The sequence below is a fragment of the Dasypus novemcinctus genome, chromosome 4, assembly GCF_030445035.2.
Source record: "Dasypus novemcinctus isolate mDasNov1 chromosome 4, mDasNov1.1.hap2, whole genome shotgun sequence".
Taxonomy (NCBI): Eukaryota; Metazoa; Chordata; class Mammalia; order Cingulata; family Dasypodidae; genus Dasypus; species Dasypus novemcinctus.
This window is the reverse complement of record NC_080676.1, coordinates 156,870,469-156,887,266: the sequence shown is the minus strand read 5'-3', so window position 1 is coordinate 156,887,266 and position 16,798 is coordinate 156,870,469. Positions and strand designations below refer to the sequence as shown.

The 16,798-nt window shown below is 48.4% G+C and overlaps 1 protein-coding gene across 5 annotated transcripts in view; it reads right to left on the bottom strand.

Moving 5' to 3' along the window:
* DOP1B (DOP1 leucine zipper like protein B) overlaps nt 1–16,798 on the bottom strand; it is a 111,390-nt gene that overhangs the window by 20,812 nt on the left and 73,780 nt on the right. For 2 of the 5 annotated variants that reach the window (XR_009185635.2, XM_058296210.2), the window contains exons 22-28: nt 16,173–16,295; nt 14,742–14,876; nt 11,752–11,807; nt 10,085–10,189; nt 9,920–9,986; nt 6,199–6,343; nt 211–293 (exon numbers count right to left, since the gene is read on the bottom strand). Coding sequence is in view for 3 of the 5 variants with exons in the window: in XM_058296210.2 (XP_058152193.1) it covers nt 211–293; nt 6,199–6,343; nt 9,920–9,986; nt 10,085–10,189; nt 11,752–11,807; nt 14,742–14,876; nt 16,173–16,295 (714 nt within the window). In the remaining 2 variants the exon portion in view is untranslated. The remainder of the gene's footprint in view (nt 1–210; nt 294–6,198; nt 6,344–9,919; nt 9,987–10,084; nt 10,190–11,751; nt 11,808–14,741; nt 14,877–16,172; nt 16,296–16,798) is intronic. The other 3 variants (XR_011648718.1, XM_058296211.2, XM_058296212.2) reach the window with 2 other exon arrangements.

The window sequence follows — 16,798 nt, the reverse complement described above, 5'->3', positions numbered from 1 at the left end:
CTAAAAGGACAAAGCCGTAGCAAACCGGAAAGCTCCTGAAGCCAGTGACAAGAAATACAGTTCTGAAAGCATAATAGCGTGGCAAGAGAACTCCAGGGTGCAGCTTTAGGTCAAGGCTGACTTCTAAGCTTGCCCAGGAGGGTGCAGCCTTTGTAAAGACTCGAATGGCCACCATTTAGATAAGGGCCAGCAAATCAGGTGTGTGTGTACCTCTGCCAGGAGGGAGAGGGCCTGCACGCTGTACACCGAGGGGACGGATGCAGACACCATCGAAGAAGCTGCAGCAGCATCTGCTAAAAGCAAAAGGCATGTGTGGTTTCAGTTATGATGCACGGGTCTCCATTCACTGCCCCGAAAGCACCATGTGAACTTGATTCATGAGTTCCCACCTTTCATACTGACTGCGAATGTAAATAAAACAAAGTATTTTTTTTTTAAGATTTATTTTTTATTTCTCTCCCCCCCTCCCAAGTTGTCTCCTCTCTGTGTCCATTTGCTGTGTGTTCTTCTGTGACCGCTTCTATCCTTATCAGCGGCACCAGGAGTCTGCGTTTCTTTTTGTTGCGTCATCTTGCTGTGTCAGCTCTCCATGTGTGCGGCGCCATTCCTGGGCAGGCTGCACTTTCTTTCACGCTGGGCGGCTCTCCTTACGGGGTGCACTCCTTGCGTATGGGGCTCCCTTACGCGTGGGACACCCCTGCGTGGGATGGCACTCCTTGCGCGCATCAGCACTGTGCACGGTTCAGCTCCACAAGGGTCAAGGAGGCCTGGGGTTTGAATCGCGGACCTCCCATGTGCTGGGTGAACACCCTATCCATTGGGTCAAGTCCGCTTCCCAAAGTATTCTATTAACACATATGATTAATATGGGAATGAAGAATCTGGATCTTTTGACCAACTCCCTGTCTTCCTCCCCATTTCTGGTCTCATCGCCATTCTTGGAACTTTGACATCCCCTTGTGTGATCCACCCCCTTGCCTCTAAGCCTCTTGACCTCCCCCGTGCCAACGATCTTGTATTCTGCTCCAGTTCAGCCATACACAGCCACTACCATGTCCTTAACCTCACCAATTTCCAAAATCGCCACATACAAAATCTCCACCTCCATCATCCTCCTGTGACCACACCAGCAAGTTCCCAAATCCTTTGACAGGGCCTCCAATCCCTTGAGCCCACTCCTGTAACTGCTTAACTACCACCTTAAGCCCCTCCAGGTCTTCATTTACTCCCCTTCCCACCTTTTAAGGAAATCACAGACCCCTGGTCCAGACCTCACCTACCACCACCCCCTTCTCCAGGGAAGTCACAGACACCTGCCAAGTGACCCTCCTCCACCCCACCTTCAGCTCCCCTCCCCCCTTTTCTCCCCTGTGCCTTTCCACAGCTGGGGAGATGGAAGGTCCAGGAATCTGTAGCCCCAGATGCTTCCCAGCACAGGAATTTGCAGTGGTGAGCCCCCTCCCCCAGGGATAAAAACCACATGCAACCAGTGTAGACTGGTCTCTTCTCAGGTGCAGAGAACGGTGTGTAGAGCAGACACCTCCTGACTCAGAGAGGTTTTGGCCACTCCTGGAGACCAGCTGTGGGACTCCTTCTCCGGCTCTTTTGGACTCTTTGTGCTTCCAAGTGACAAAGATGATGTGCCCTCCTGATGAAAGCCCCTGCTGTGCCCCGAGCCTGTGCTCCCACCACCTGCACGCCAGGGTTTACATCTGCTTTGCAAACACCCTCAACTCCTCTGCTTCGCTCTCCCTTTGAAGTACTCACCTAGGAGATTACAACCCTGGCTACACCCAAGGATCTGCCTCTGTAGTCCTCACGGCCCATAGGCCTTCTGATCTCCTAGCTCTGCACTTGGCAATGAACTCTTCCTCTCTTTGAAACCCTGGCATCACATGTGTAGCCTTTCTGTGCCCATCAGGCATAGGATCCTGCAAGGATCACTATCAACTCCATTTACGATATTAATCTGGCCCTACGGCCTTTGAGGACTGGCTTTCTAATTATCCTTTCTCTGTTGGATTAATTCCTTCCTCTCTGCTGAATTGTTCCTGTCAATGTACCAACAGGCTCTGATATACTCCAATTTGGAAACAAATTGAAACAATAAAAAACATCCCTTGGCCCATCTCACTCTGTAGCATACCCGCACCCATGGTTGTGTACTTGTCTCATTTCTAGTTTTCTTGTTCCTTAATAAACTCTACTCTCTCGCCTACCCTAAACAAACACACACCATTCCTTGATTTTTAATACTACTTGCCTAATACCTTATTCACAAGGAAGCTTCAAACACCCTCAGTACCCACTGTCTCACTGTCTCACCCACCATCCTCTTCTCCGCTTCCTGCATTCAAGCTTCCCCCCATTTTCCAAACCGCCCACCCCCAGCGACTTCCACATTGCTGAATCCAGAGGTCTCTGTCCCAGTCTCCCTCTGCTTCTGCAGCCTTCCACTTCACTCCACGTGCCTGCCCTCTTGAAAGACTTCCGTCTGGCAGGGTCCAGGATTCCACGCTCTCTCGGCTTTTCTCCTGCCCTAGTGACTGCTTAACTGGCTCTTTCTCTTTTCCAGACTGTTGGAAACTGAGGCACAGTGGCCTCTCAAGGAGAGACGTGCTGTCTCCATGCTAGTGCATGTCTCCTTGGCTACGCTTGCACCCTAAGGAATATGGTAATTAAGAGTTCCAGGCAGGGAAACGGACTTTGGCCCAGTGGTTAGGGCGTCCGTCTACCATATGGGAGGTCCGCGGTTCAAACCCCAGGCCTCCTTGACCCGTGTGGAGCTGGCCATGTGCAGCGCTGATGCACGCAAGGAGTGCCGTGCCACGCAAGGGTGTCCCCCGCGTGGGGGAGCCCCACGCGCAAGGAGTGCGCCCGTGAGGAGAGCCGCCCAGCGTGAAAAGAAAGAGCAGCCTGCCCAGGAATGGCGCCGCCCACACTTCCCGTGCCGCTGACGACAACAGAAGCGGACAAAGAAACAAGACGCAGCAAATAGACACCAAGAACAGACAACCAGGGGAAGGGGGGAAATTAAATAAATAAATAAATCTTTAAAAAAAAAAAAAAAAAAAAAAAGTTCCAGGCAAATGGGATGAAGCTGTTAAAGGCTGAAAGAAAAGATGAGCACATACCTTTAGTAGTGAATAGAACACTTAGGCTTTGTACCTTGAGATAAGATTTTTTAAAATTCCTTAGACTATGGGTAATGCTGCTTGATGTCACGTAGGCTACGTGTTACTGCTTGAAGGCACATAGGCTACGTGTTCCTGCTTTTTGTCAGGTACACTGGGGTTATAGAGAGCCCCTTGTAAACAATAAAGTTGTCTGAGGAGTCATTACTCGCAGACCCCCATCCCAGCTCTCTCGTTTTTTCTCTGTTTCCTTCTCCCTTTTCTCTTTCTTTCATTCCTGATACCCTTTGGGTCCAAATCTCCAACACCAGACATCTCAGATTTAACATGTACAAAATCTAATTCATTTTCCTCCTCAAAAATACTCTTCCTTTAGTCTTCTCCACCTCAATAACAGTTTAAGCCAAAGCCTAAAAAGCCATCCTTGATTGCTTCTTTTTTTTACCACCACCACCAAACCATCGGCAAGTCCTGCTGACTTTGTCTTTAAATCAGTTCATCTCTCCACTGCCCCTGGCTCATAGCATCTCTTGCCTGAACCCCTGCAAAATCCTTTTAACCGGATCTATTTCCACTCTGATTCGATACAGCTCATACTGCTGCTGGCAGCCAAAGTGGTGTTTTCCAAAGGTGGAATAAGATCATGGTGCTACTCCAAACCCCTTAATGACTTCCACAGCGAGGAGAATCCAAGCCAAGTGCCTCCTATGCTCCGCAAAACCCCACAGCCTTCCAGCCCCGACCTCCTCGGACCTCCTCCTGCAGGTACCCTGGCCTTCAGGTTTCCTAAGCCTGTTCCTACCTCCAGGGCCCTCCCTTGCCCCGACACATAGCCCTCCTCACCTCTCAGCTCTCGCACAAGAGTCCACTCTTTGGGGACAAGTTCTGAAACATCTGAAGAGGCTTCACCCCACTAGTGGTCACTCAATACCCATCACTTTTCTTCCCTCCCTGTACTAAGTGCCCCCTGACACTTTACTTTTTGGTGATCATCTTGCCCATGTTCCATGAGAGACAGGCTAGTTTTGTTTGTTGCTGGAGCACTGGAACCTGGGACCCATAGTGTGGCACAGACCAGATGGGCAGAAGACTTCTTTTCTTCCAAACCTACACCCAAGAACCTGCATGTCCACTGCGTATACAAAAATCTCAAGCAGAGGAAAAGCCCTCACTTTGCAGCCTCACTCTCTATCATGCTCTCTGTGGCTAATATGTGGACTCTTCCTTTGTTCAAGACCAAAATGAAATACAGTTATGACCCAAACAGCCCTTTTGGTACTCCATAATTTGCCAGTTTGTCTTACTGAGAAGCTCAAAAATCACTTCCAGCTTTGGAATTCTATGATTTCTAAATAGGAGCATTAAAAAAAAACCTCAAGGAAAAATTTTACTACAGTATAGACTTTGAGGTTAAATTTAATTATTGCACAAAAGCCAGATCAAGTAGCATGATTTATAGGGTCGACCCAGCTGCCCTGGTGGTGAAGAAGCGGTTTAATCAGTACATACGACAGAAATAACTGAAGGCAAATTAGCCAAGCAGAGCTCTCCTTCCCTGGAGCCACAACCTGAACCACAACCACAGCTGTAGGAGGCATAATTGGCGGGTCCTGCTGGGGCATGATCGTAAGTCAGCCACAGTATCTGCATTATAGAATAAAGTGTAATTATTTCCTTTATACAAACCCCAAAACTGGCTAGTAGGGGAGCCAATGTAGCTCAGTAGTTGAGCGCTGGCTTCCCACAAATGAGGTCCTGGGTTTAATCCCAGCCCTGGTACTTCAAAACAACAACAGAAACCCCAAAACAAACAAACAAAACTGGTTAGCAAACAAAAAGGGCAGAAGGAATGGACAATGGTGTTACAGTTTTTCTATCTAGCATACCATTTCTTCCCCCTTTTGGGAAGAGAGCTTTCTTTTGGGAGGACAGCCCATTTCATGGGGCTCTAGAGAAACAGCCCGCACCCCCTGCTTTGGGCCAGGCAACCGTCCCAACTGGCATCTTAGCACTACACTTGGTTAATTTCATTTCTGCACCTGGTTCCTACCTGGCTATGCCTGAAGCCAGCTATTGACCCTTGGGCTTTTCACCTACATGAACCAAAGAGGTTTTGTTTTTTCTTAGTCTGAAATGGATTTTTGTTACCTACTACCAAAAGAGCACCGACTAGTTGACTCTTCTTCCGTTGTATATTAAAAATTACATGAGAAGCAGACTTGGCCCAATGGATAGGGCATCTGCCTACCACATGGGAGGTCCAAGGTTCAAACTCTAGGCCTCCTTAACCCATGTGGACCTGGCCCATGCGCAGTGCTGATGCGCGCAAGGAGTGCCCTGCCATGCAGGGGTGACCCCCGTGTAGGGGAGCCCCACGCACAAGGAGTGCGCCTCGTAAGGAGAGCCGCCCAGCACGAAAGAAAGTGCAGCCCGCCCAGGAATGGCGCCACACACACGGAGAGCTGACACAACAAGATGATACAACAAAAAGAAACACAGATTCCCTGTACCACTGATAAGGATAGAAGCGGTCACGGAAGAACACACAGTGAATGGACACAGAGAGCAGACAACTGGGGCGGGGGGGGGGGGGGGAAGGGGAGAGAAATAAATAAATAAATAAATCTTAAAAAAAAAAAATACCAATTGGTACTGAGCGATGCACAAGGTATCCCCAGGAACCGGGTGTCCATGGCAAGGATGTCAGAAATGAAAGACACCATGTAAAAAGCCTGATGGCCATTCGTTGGTTTGCTTAATTTCCTTTCTACAGTTCCACAAAGATAAAAATATGCAACTTTGTCTTCTTTCCCCCATGCTAATTTCTGTCACCAAGTCCATATAAACATCCATGGGATGTTACTTCATTGACCCTTTTCTAGGCTCAGCGAAGGTTTGACATGGCAGCGGATATCACTGGGGTTACTACCCAGTAGGAAATCTTGCTGTTTGCCATACACACAACTTATAGGTTGTAGGAAGGGAAAACAGTTAAAAAAAAGAAAAAAAAAGGAATATCTAAAACCACCAGCGGGCAGCAGGTTTCTGCTCCCTGTCCCCCTACCGTACAAGTCTTCCTCTGCGTCGGATTCTTCTAGAGAGATCTGAGGCTGGGCCTTCACTTCCAGATTTCGGCTTAACCAGCTAGTTTGTTCCAAGGAAGAGCCAGCAATGTTCCCCACAGCTTCTAGGATTTTTTGAGTGACTTCCTGAGATTAATCAGGAGAAAGAAGAAGGGAATTTTGTTGAGGATGAGAATCTTAAGTGTCTAAAACAGCACTGGCCAACAGAAATAGAAGGTGAGCCCTGAATGCGAGTCACATAAATAACATTACATTTTCTAGGAGCCATGTTAAAAGGTTAAAGGAAACAGGTGAGATTAACTTTAAATATATATTTTGTTATACTCAAAATATCATGGAATCAAGATAAGAATTATTTTACATTTTTTTTTGTTCTTACCCTTTGAAACCCAGTGTGCATTCACACTTGCAGCACATTCGATCTGGACTGGCCACATTTCCCCTGTGGTTAGTGGCTGCTGTACTGGGCAGCGTGGGTAAAACACACAACAATATGAAGTCCTAGCAAGACCCTGATGATAAGATGCACTTAGTGGGTTAGCTTTTTGGTTTCTTTAGGACCAGGGGTTCCTACTAGAAATGCCTCATTCATTAATATAAAAAGAAACAAAATCATGTAAGTTAAATTGACTAGACTGGGGTAAAGTGCATCCAGTCAGGAATCTGGCCGGGTAGCTGGGATAAAGAGACAAAAATACCACGTAGTAATCACGAAGTATCACTAGCTGGGAGTAGCTGTACACCCTTGACATTTGCAAATTGAATGCTCACAGCTTCACCTGGTCCACCAGGTCCACCAGCTCAGCAGTTGTGTTTAGGTGTGCAGGAGGAGCATGCTTACCTACCAGGTAGCAAGGGGAGGCACCTCAGGGAATCGCCTGCTGGTAAACCAAGGCAGGGGTGGTGGGCAGTGTGAACTGCGGAATGGGAGATGGAGGGAAGGGGCCGAGGGGTTGGAGGGCTCCTGTTCCCATGCAGTAAGGCCTGGGCGCCGTGAGTGGATGGGAAGGAGGACAGGGTGAGGCTAAGACAGTAGGAAGGAGCTAGTGTGTGGGCGAGGCATTATGGGATGGAAGCAGGCACCCCACCCACCCCACTAGCCAAGGGGAACAAAGAGGAGGAGCTCCAGTTGCCACGGCTGAGGCACTGCCTGCGGCCGAAGCTAAGCCGAGGGCGCAGTGAAGGGCAGGGCCGGTACTGAAGGGCGGGGCCTGGTGGAGGCAAAGGCCGCACGGGGGATTTGCCAGGCTGGCTCAGGTGAGTGCTGTGCGGGTACCTGGGGTGCGCCGGCTGCATTTTAAAGGTGCGCTCTTCTCCAAGTCAGGGCTGAAGGATTACCACGTTTTCTAGTTAAGCTTGACTGTACTACTACAGTGGTTAAGAACTGGGGAACCGAGGCTACCTCAGGATTTGGTTTTCACAGATGCCAGGGAGCATAAAGATTTGCAGCAATATTGCCGAAGCTATAAAACTTAACACTTGCAGTTTAAATAGAAGCCTTGACGGAGCATTTCTCTCTAAACTAACAATGAAAACTCTTCCCTAAAGGAAGAGTTCCTGGTTTTCTACTTACTTTGTTCTCAAAAATATAACAGTGGTAGGACTAATAAATTATACACAGTAGTCCCACTTTGTTTATAGTTTACTTAATTAGGGTATGATAAATGTTAAAGTTTTTAATAATGTGGAGATTTATCTTTAATACATTATAATAAAACAATAGCAGCTGTCTTTGGCCAGTAGAATTATGAGTGATGTTAACTTTTGTTTTTAAAGGATTTATTCCTTCCCCCTCCCTCCTCCCCTTCTCCCTCCCCCACCCTGCTGTTTTTTGCTGTCTGTGTCCATTTGCTGTGTGATCTTCTATATCTATTTCTCCTTTTGTCTTCTCTTGTCATTTTTTTCCCTCTAGGATTCACCGGGATTCGATCCTGGGGACCTCTGATATGAAGAGAGGTGCACTGTCAATTGCACCACCTCAGTTCCTGGTCTCTGCTGTGCTTCACCTGGACTCTCCCCTTTGTCTCTCTTTTGTTGTGTCATCATTTTGCTGCATGACTCACTTGCACAGGCACTGGCTCAACATGCGGGCACTCGGCTTGCTGCACGGGCACTGGCTCGACACATGGACACTCGCGTGGCTCTCAGCTCACTGCGTGGGCACTTGCACAGGCACTTGCACGGGCACTTGGCTCGCCATGCAGGCCCTCGCGTGGGTACTCAGCTCACTGCGTGGGCACTCAGCCCGCTGTGTGGGCACTGGCTCGCTGTGCAGGTACACTTTCTCTTCTTCTTTTTCACCAGGAGGCCCCAGGGATGGAACCTGGGTCCTCCCATATGGTAGGTGGAAGCCCTATCACTTGAGCCACAACCGCTTCTCATGATGTTAACTTTTTATTTTAAATCATGTCAACTTCCAGAAAAGGGGCAAGAAGAGCACAAGCTCTTACACACTGTCTGGTTAACATCTGGTGTCATTTGCTTGCCCTTCTACAAATGCACACGTTCATTCCTGAACCACGCAAGAGTAAGCTGCACGTATCACGGCCCTTTGTGCCTGAACACTTGAGTGTGTGTTTTCTGAGGACAAGGGCATTCTCTTACAGAGCCACAAAATCAGGAAATTTTAACGTGGATAGAATGCCCTTATCTAATCTACAGTCCTCAGACAATTTTGCCAAAGGTCCCAGAAATGTCCTTCAGAGCAATTTCTTCCCTGATTCAGGACCAATCCAGGATCAGGCACTGAAATTGGCTGGTATCGGTGGGGTTTTCTTTCTTCTGGAACAGCCTCTCTTTGCCGTTCATGGAGAGACATGGCCATTTTTAAACTGATGGGCAGCTCCTTTGCAGAAGCCCCTCAACCTGAGTCTGCCGGATGTTTGCTCATGACTCGAGGCAGCCGGAGGTTTTTTTTTTTGCCAGGAGCACTGCAGTTGCTGCATCCCTTACACTGGGTTCCATCAGGGAAATGACACAGGCTTATCGCATCCCCAGCGAGGCGCACGTGCTACTGGAAGGTGGTAAGCTGGTGGTATCTTCACGGTGCCACGCTGTCAAGTTACTATTTCCCTCTTTGTAATTAGTAGGCAATCAGTGGGGAGGTACTTTGAGACTACATAAACACCCCTGTTCTTCATCACACTGAGACTCATTAGTTTTACCATCCATTGATTATTCTCATCTCGGCTCTTATAATGGCTGCAAAATGATGATTTTTCTAACTCTTAAGTTTATTAGTTGGCATTTGACTGTAAGGAGTTTTTCCTTCTATGGGTAAGCAGCTTCACTTTTTTTGGTATTTTCAAATTTTTCAATGATTACGTATTGCTTTTAAAAGGGGAAAAAATAAAAGGTTTAAGGAATCTGTGTCTAGACGGAGATTTCTTATTCCTATTATACTTCCAGTTATGCTTATGAGCAAGTTTCACACACATCTGAGCACAGTGAGGAGGGAGGGGATGTCGTGTAAATTCCACGCGAGCCTGCCCAAGCATAACCCAAGCCTGTGGTGGCATGCCTTGACACCAGCATACCTGAGTGCTTTAAAGATGGCAACCGACAGAATTAGAATTGAGATCAAATACAAATATTTAAGATCAAATGATGCCCAAAGTTTATCAGCTGTCATGATGTTGCTAGAGATGGACAACATTGTTGGGACAGTAACAGTTTGCTAAATAAACCTTCTCGCATACACACCTGCAGGTCTTTTTGATCCTTCTTGTTTTCCAGGTTGGGAGTTCTTGTTACAAAGTCGTTCAGCATGCTGTGGAGAGAGAGTCGACTTCAGACTGAGAAGGCTGCAGAGCTGAAATGGGATCTAAGAGAAAATGCCGTGGTGATGCTAATGCTGTGACATGATACCTGAGAAGCAGAAAATATCCAGGCGGAGCCAGGTTCATCTGTACGGACTCCTTCAGTACTCCCAGCAGCGAAGGAAAGTTCTCTTGCAAGGCCGGTACCGGCAGCCTAGTTGAGAACAGAGGACAAAATCCAACCACGAGGAGTTTCAATAAACATTTACTCACATGCACATCTTAGATCCAGGCAGTTGAAGAGCAGAAGAGAAGGAGGCATAGCTGACTGGTCTGTTCATGCTCTTTGCATTAAAACAGACGTTAAGTTAAATTTTGGTATTCTGCTAAGAACTGGGAGCGGGGGACCCAGAGCCCTGCTGTTAACAGACCATGTACTCCTGGCTTCCTCGCCTGTAAAATGAAGGCCTTAAACCAGATGCCCATCCTGGAGCTCGGGCCTTCCCAGCTCTAATGTCGGCCTCCAGAATGTGGCTGGTAACATGACGTCACCCATCAGAAGGTCGACAGCGTTCGGGCAGGGGTCCCCCGTCAGGAGACTGTGGTTGGCAGTTCTCGGGAATAAGGGGGGTTCGGCGAAGACCACTCCAAGGAGACTGTCCCCCTGGCACAGCAGGGGAGGACTTGGACCGCAGTTGGGGGGCCCGGGCCAAGGCCTGGTTCCCCGACTCACCACTTGCCACGTGGCCATGGGGTTTATCCTCTGCAAGAGGAGGATGATAAAAATCTAACCTGCAGCTGCTGTGAAGCTCAGGTACGACTTCTGCTGCTACAGCAAAGGTCAGCTCGTATTACAGTATTAGCTACCACTGGTAGTAGAATTGCCCAGCTCATCTTTAAATCCCGGAGGAAAGAACTACCATCATCCTGGAGGGTGAAGGGTTAACAGCTGGTCTGAACTTATGCACGGACCCCGGGATACCTGGGATCACAAACCTGGCCCACCTTCTTGTAACCCTGGACTCCAGAACACGGTGAGTCCGGCTCCCTATGGAATGCTGAGTGTGTGAACCAAGGAGACAGCCTGGCGGTCAGAGTTACATATTGTGAAACTCCTGACAGACACGTGAGCACAAGAGGGTGGCCTCCTGAGAAGTGGTCTGTACCCCCTTCACCTGCATTTCCTGTAACAGGAAGTGCCCCCTGAAGCGAAGGTGTCTGGAAGCTGTGGCTGGGATGTTGTTCTCATGAGATCAGGGCCCCGTAAAGTGTCCTTTCCACACCTGAGAAAACCCTGAGACGTCTGCTCCCAGTACCCCGATAGCTGAGACTGCTTCAGGCAGATGTTATGCTCAGTAAACCCCAGAACCATCCCGCAGACGACACGGGATGGCACCGAGGGTAGCACCAAAAATAAGCATTTCTCCTTTTCCTAAAAGACACTTTTTGCACTTCCTTAATTTTTACTTTTGGTATCAATTTAATTCAAACCTGATGCTTTTAAAGTTTAATAGGCCTTAAATAAAGCTTTGCTGACAAAAAGTGTTTGAATGGCCAGCACACGGATTTTAAAATGTCAGATTAGGTCTCTGGAGAAGGAAAAATAAAATCACCAGCACATTCCCATGCCTTGGGAAAGAACTAAGACAATGTTCAAGTATTTCCTGAAGAAAGGTTCTAAAGAGGTTAAGAAATCCAATCAACAACCAGAATTCCTACTTATGGTTACTGCGGTGTCATCTGTAACTCAGGTGTGTTTCTGAGGGGCTGCCTTACCTTTGGAGAAAGGCATAGCTGAACTGCAGCACAGGAATATCCACGAGGGGCGATTTCTGAAAATTCAAGCAAAACCGATTACTCCAAGTTGGTAGGAAATAAGGCAAGAACAGAATCCAACTACAAAATGAAACAGATTATATGTCCTGACAAAGAAAAGAATTTTTAGGCAAAGAGGCTTTCAAATATAAAAATAGTCGTGAAAATATCTTGCAGTGTAACGAAAACGAACGTGTCTTATGAGGTCCCAAGGCATCAGCACCCTGCAGCAGACTTTGGCCACGGGATGCCATGCAGTTTGCCACTTTCCTTTCCAGGCTCCTCACAGGGGTTAAGCTGTTCCTGGGGAAAACGGGGAATTAGAACGGAACCCCCCAAGACAAAGAGTCAGGGGCCAGCGTGGAGCTGATGATCTGCACTTTGCCACTGACGGAAGACAGTAGGAAACTCCACTTCTCAGCTGAAGGAAGTCCCTCCAACCCAGCCCAGCCAACTTCTCTAAACCCCAACTGTCTGGCCTCCCTGGAAACTGGTTTCAAAACACACACTGTGCTCCCTCCTGTTTCTAGAAGTTACAGAAGTTAAGCTAATTAATTAAACGAACCACAAAACGTTTGAAGAACCACCAAAACCCAGCAACCAAGCATGATCTAGTTTCTTTTTAGCCTGAGACAAGACGGTAAGTGGCAGGTGTTTGTAGAAATCCAAGTATGTGATGTAACAAGCCTGGAGGTGCCTGCTCTGTCTGCTTCGAGCAGCTGTTTCAGAGCCTCCAGCAGGAGGACAGATCACCTGCGGCCCTACAGCTCGAAGGCCGTGGGAGGGATTAACCACCAGCGTGTGACTGGAGACGGGCTCAGAGTTGTAAATGCAAACCTACCAAGGGTCCAGGCTGCGACCTCGGGCCCCTCCGTCCCTGTTCCTCTCTTCTGGGCCCTGTCCTGCAGACCTAAATTACTTGAATATGTACACATGCGAGTGAGGGGACACAGGACCACCCGGCAGTCTCCGGAGCTGGGGGCAGCCTCCAACAAAGGCTCTGGAAGCACCTAGTCCACGCACGTGCCTCTAGCTCCACAAGCACTGACAGTTCCAGACACCCTCACGGTGTTCATTTTTAGGGGAGCATACCTTCTTTTCCCAACTTGGGTATCAGCTGAGTAAGGGCTAAGCTGCTTTAGTATTTAAGATCCCCACTACATGAGGCACATGGCCCACTCTCAGGCACAGCCATTTATTTCTGTAGAATGCTACCCTGTACCAGGTGCAAGAGGCCCTTCCAGATGAGGGGGATAGCAGTTTGATATAGTTATGAATTCCAAAAAATAGATATTGGATTATATTTATAAACTGGTCTGTACTTGCGTGATTAAATTATGATTAGGGCTTTCACTGGGCCACAGCTGTAGGGTATTGAGTCCCCTTGGTGGGTGGAGACTCACAGATAAAAGACACGGCAAAGGACAGAGTTAGAGATTTTGATGTTGGAGTTTTGCTTTGGAGTTTGATCTGGAGTCTTGAGCTGGAACCCCAGGAAGTTAGCACACAGAGGAAAGAGAAGCAAGCCCTGGGAAGAAGGACCTGAGCCAGGAGAAGAACAAAGAGGAATAGAGACGGCTCTTAGACATGGCAGAAACCCCAGGAGAGAGAGAGCTGTTCACCTGATAGTCTAGAGATGACCTTGGGGAGAGAGGCAAAGTCTAGAGAGTTTCATAGTCTACAGCTGCCCTTGTGGAGAAAACAGAGGACCTGAGACCGGAGAGAAGCAAGACCCAGGAAGAGAGCAATCCAGGAAGCCTGAACCCTCGCAGATATCGGCAGCCATCTTGCTCCAAATAGACTTTGGTGAGGGAAGTAACTTATGCTTTATGGTCTGGTATCTGTAAGCTCCTACCCCAAATAAATACTCTTTATAAAAGACAACAGATTTCTGGGGTATTTTGCATCAGTACCCCTTTGGCTGACTAATACAAAGGGCAAATGGAGAGCTCCTACTCCAATGTCAGCATATTAGGTAGAAAAATTGATAAGATATCCTGGGGTCAGTGTCCCCACTATGGGATAAAAAAAGTCTCTGATTTTAAAAAAAACACAACAAAAAACTCCACCCCAAGGTTCAGCTTTTGCGAACCATCCCAAGCATGCTGCCCTTGGTATCTGAAAACGTATTTCTTACTAATCACTTTTTCCATTTCGTTAATTTTCACGTAAGGGGATTATTCTTAAGTTTTTCCTAATTGTATAATTTTAAAACATGTGACAGAAGGCAACTATTTCTAAGTAAAAAAATAAATCAAAGTGTCTCTCAAATTAATGAAGAGCAAAGCTGCTCGTATTCATTTAGCAAAGAGGTCTGCTTTGGTAGAGACAAAAAACAAATACTTCTAAGGGCATATGAATGTTAAAAGTCTGTTCTGTTTTCAAATCCCGTTTATAACCAGAAAAGGTCCGTACACACAGGTGCCCCTCAGCTGCGACGCAGGGCCTGAGCTTCGGGCCCACTCACGTCACCCTACAAATGCCACCTGCATCCTGGGCGCCACTTTCTTGCAGTCAGAGGCAATTTCTTTTTTCTCAGAATTGCTGGCATTAGTTATGCCCTACGGTATTTATTTTCTCCTTTATAAAAATTATGCAAATTTTAACTCGCCCTTTTGGGCTGCAAGTTCCTGGAGGCCAAGCATCATTTCCTCTTTCTAAAGATTTCGCTGAATCTGGTGCAGACAGGTTCTTGCTAAGGACCAGCACTGGGCGGTATGCTCCACCCAGCCATAAAGAGATCACAGTCCCTGTCGTCAAACCCATTTCACAGGGTCTCCCCGCAAACCCACTAACAGCAGCTTCCATGCTACCAGACCAGGAATTCCTAGCCACTCTCGATACCTATATCCCTCCCCCGAACACACTTAGGAGAAACAGAATAGCAGAGAATGCCGAACGTTCACCTCGCAATTCCCTAGCCCCGACCTGCTGGCTCGGCGGGTCCTCACCTCGTCCCCTTTAATTTGTGGAGGCTTCTTTACCACCTCCTTCACCAGGTGCAGCACCGTGTCCGTCTTGAGCGTGCTGAGTGCACAAATCAAGTCGACGAGGGTTAGCTGGGATGCGCTTGCCACAGGAACAATCTGCCAAAAAAAAAGGGGGGGGGCGGGATTCATTTAAAAAGGACAGGGTGAAGATAAAAATACATTTTTATATACACAAAAAATATATTCTATCACAGTTGGCCTGGGAGTAGAAACTTGTTTTCATCTTTTAAATCAAGGTTTCCCATTGGATTGGGCAAAGCATTCCACTGGTAAGAGTAGAAAATTAGGTAAGTATTTAGTTCTAATGATGTAGTAAGTATCTGATGCAAGCTAGGAATAAAAGGTGGACTTGATGATGGGGCAGTAACGCTGGTATGTTCAAGTTAGGGATGTATTTTAGACATTGATATACTTAATGTAAGAGAGGGGGGCTGGCATCAGGAGAGTAACCCAAAGGGACAGGACAGCAGGAAAAACAGGAAAATCAGGTTGACACTAGCTGGCCCAGGCAGGGGCACCTCCGGTGGGAGGTAGGCTTTTCATTTTTTCAGGAGGTACTGGGGTTTGAACCCGGGACCTCGTACATGGGAAGCACTCAGCCACCGAGCTACACCCACCCCCGGGTACAGCCTTGATGAACGCGGTGACACGCGCTTGGAAGGAAACCTGGCAGCACTGGCTTCCTCACTGAGGCGGCCCCGCGGGTATCGGCAGCGTGGCCTGGGGCCCCAACGCCCTCCCTGCCCCCAGATATCAGAGCCCACGTCGAGTGGGGGGCTCGGGGGAGAGGCCAGGAGGTGGGTCAGACTCTCGGAGGGAGGTCCCAGGAGGGACCCCTGATGGAGAGAAAAGAGGGAGCTGAGGAAGAAGAAAAACATGGGTTTTGCAGAAGTATGTAAACCCAGGTCCCTGGAGGATTTCAGAAGGCTCAGCCTGCGGGAAAGAAGAAAAGGACGAAATGTAAACTGAAGTTATCTCTGGGTGCAGAAATATGAGGACTTTAACGTCCCTGACTATGATGGATTGAGCAGCTGTAACACGGTCCCACGGCCGGGAAGAGCGCAGCGGGGCCTTCACGGATGTTCTCAGGCCAGGCGGCAGGCTCGTGGGGGTGCTCGACGCTATCAGGTCAGAAGGTTAACTGGAATGATCACGTATTTATTCATCATAGAAAAACCAGAAAACGGAGGTCAGAGTGGGGCTCCACTCCCTTTCCACCTAAGGCGCGACTCCAGGTGGGGTTCAGGCGCAGCTCTGGGGTCTGCCACTTAACCCGGTGAAACAATGCCCACGGCTTCCCACGACGGCCTCCAGCATCAGCTCTGACTGCGTGTGACTCTGTGTGTTCCTTGTCAGGGTGAGATTCATTACTACTGCAGTCTTTCACTTTACCTTCGTTTTACTGTGACGTTTAACTTTCTTCCTGCTCCAAACTGCTGCTACCGCTGCTGTGAACGGAACCCCAAGATGGGCGGCCAAGGGGTTCAAGAAATCTAAGATTTTTTGTCTTATGGTCTAGAAAATGGGGAGAAAAGGAGAGTTACTGGCACGGGATACAGGGCTGCTGTGTCATATACATTTAGCCATCACTCATGTGTCTCCTGCCTACTCCCGACCCCGAGCGGAGGCGCTCAGCTGCCCAGGGAAGCACTGTCAGAGGCGGCCCCAGCTCCTCCTGGAGGGTGCTGGGTAAGGGACGGAGGCGCAGGGGCCAGAGGGCAGGTGCAGGGAGCAGGCAGAGGGCGAAGGCACAGGCCGGCCTGCTGAGCAGGAGAGTGGTGGGTGGCAGTGAAGACCCCGTGAGCCGCCGTGCAGGCCAGCGTTGTGCAGAAAGCCTGCAACACTTCACGGAGGCGCCGAGAAAGGGGCAGCTCCGCAGCTGCGCCCCCGCCATTTCTATCCTGAAATCCCGCAGATCAGCTTGTCCTGCTTAGCTGAAGAAGGGCTTGTGTTCATTAGGAAAGTTGTTTTGTAATGTCCTGCAATACTATTTAACTGATTTCACTGTTGAACTGATT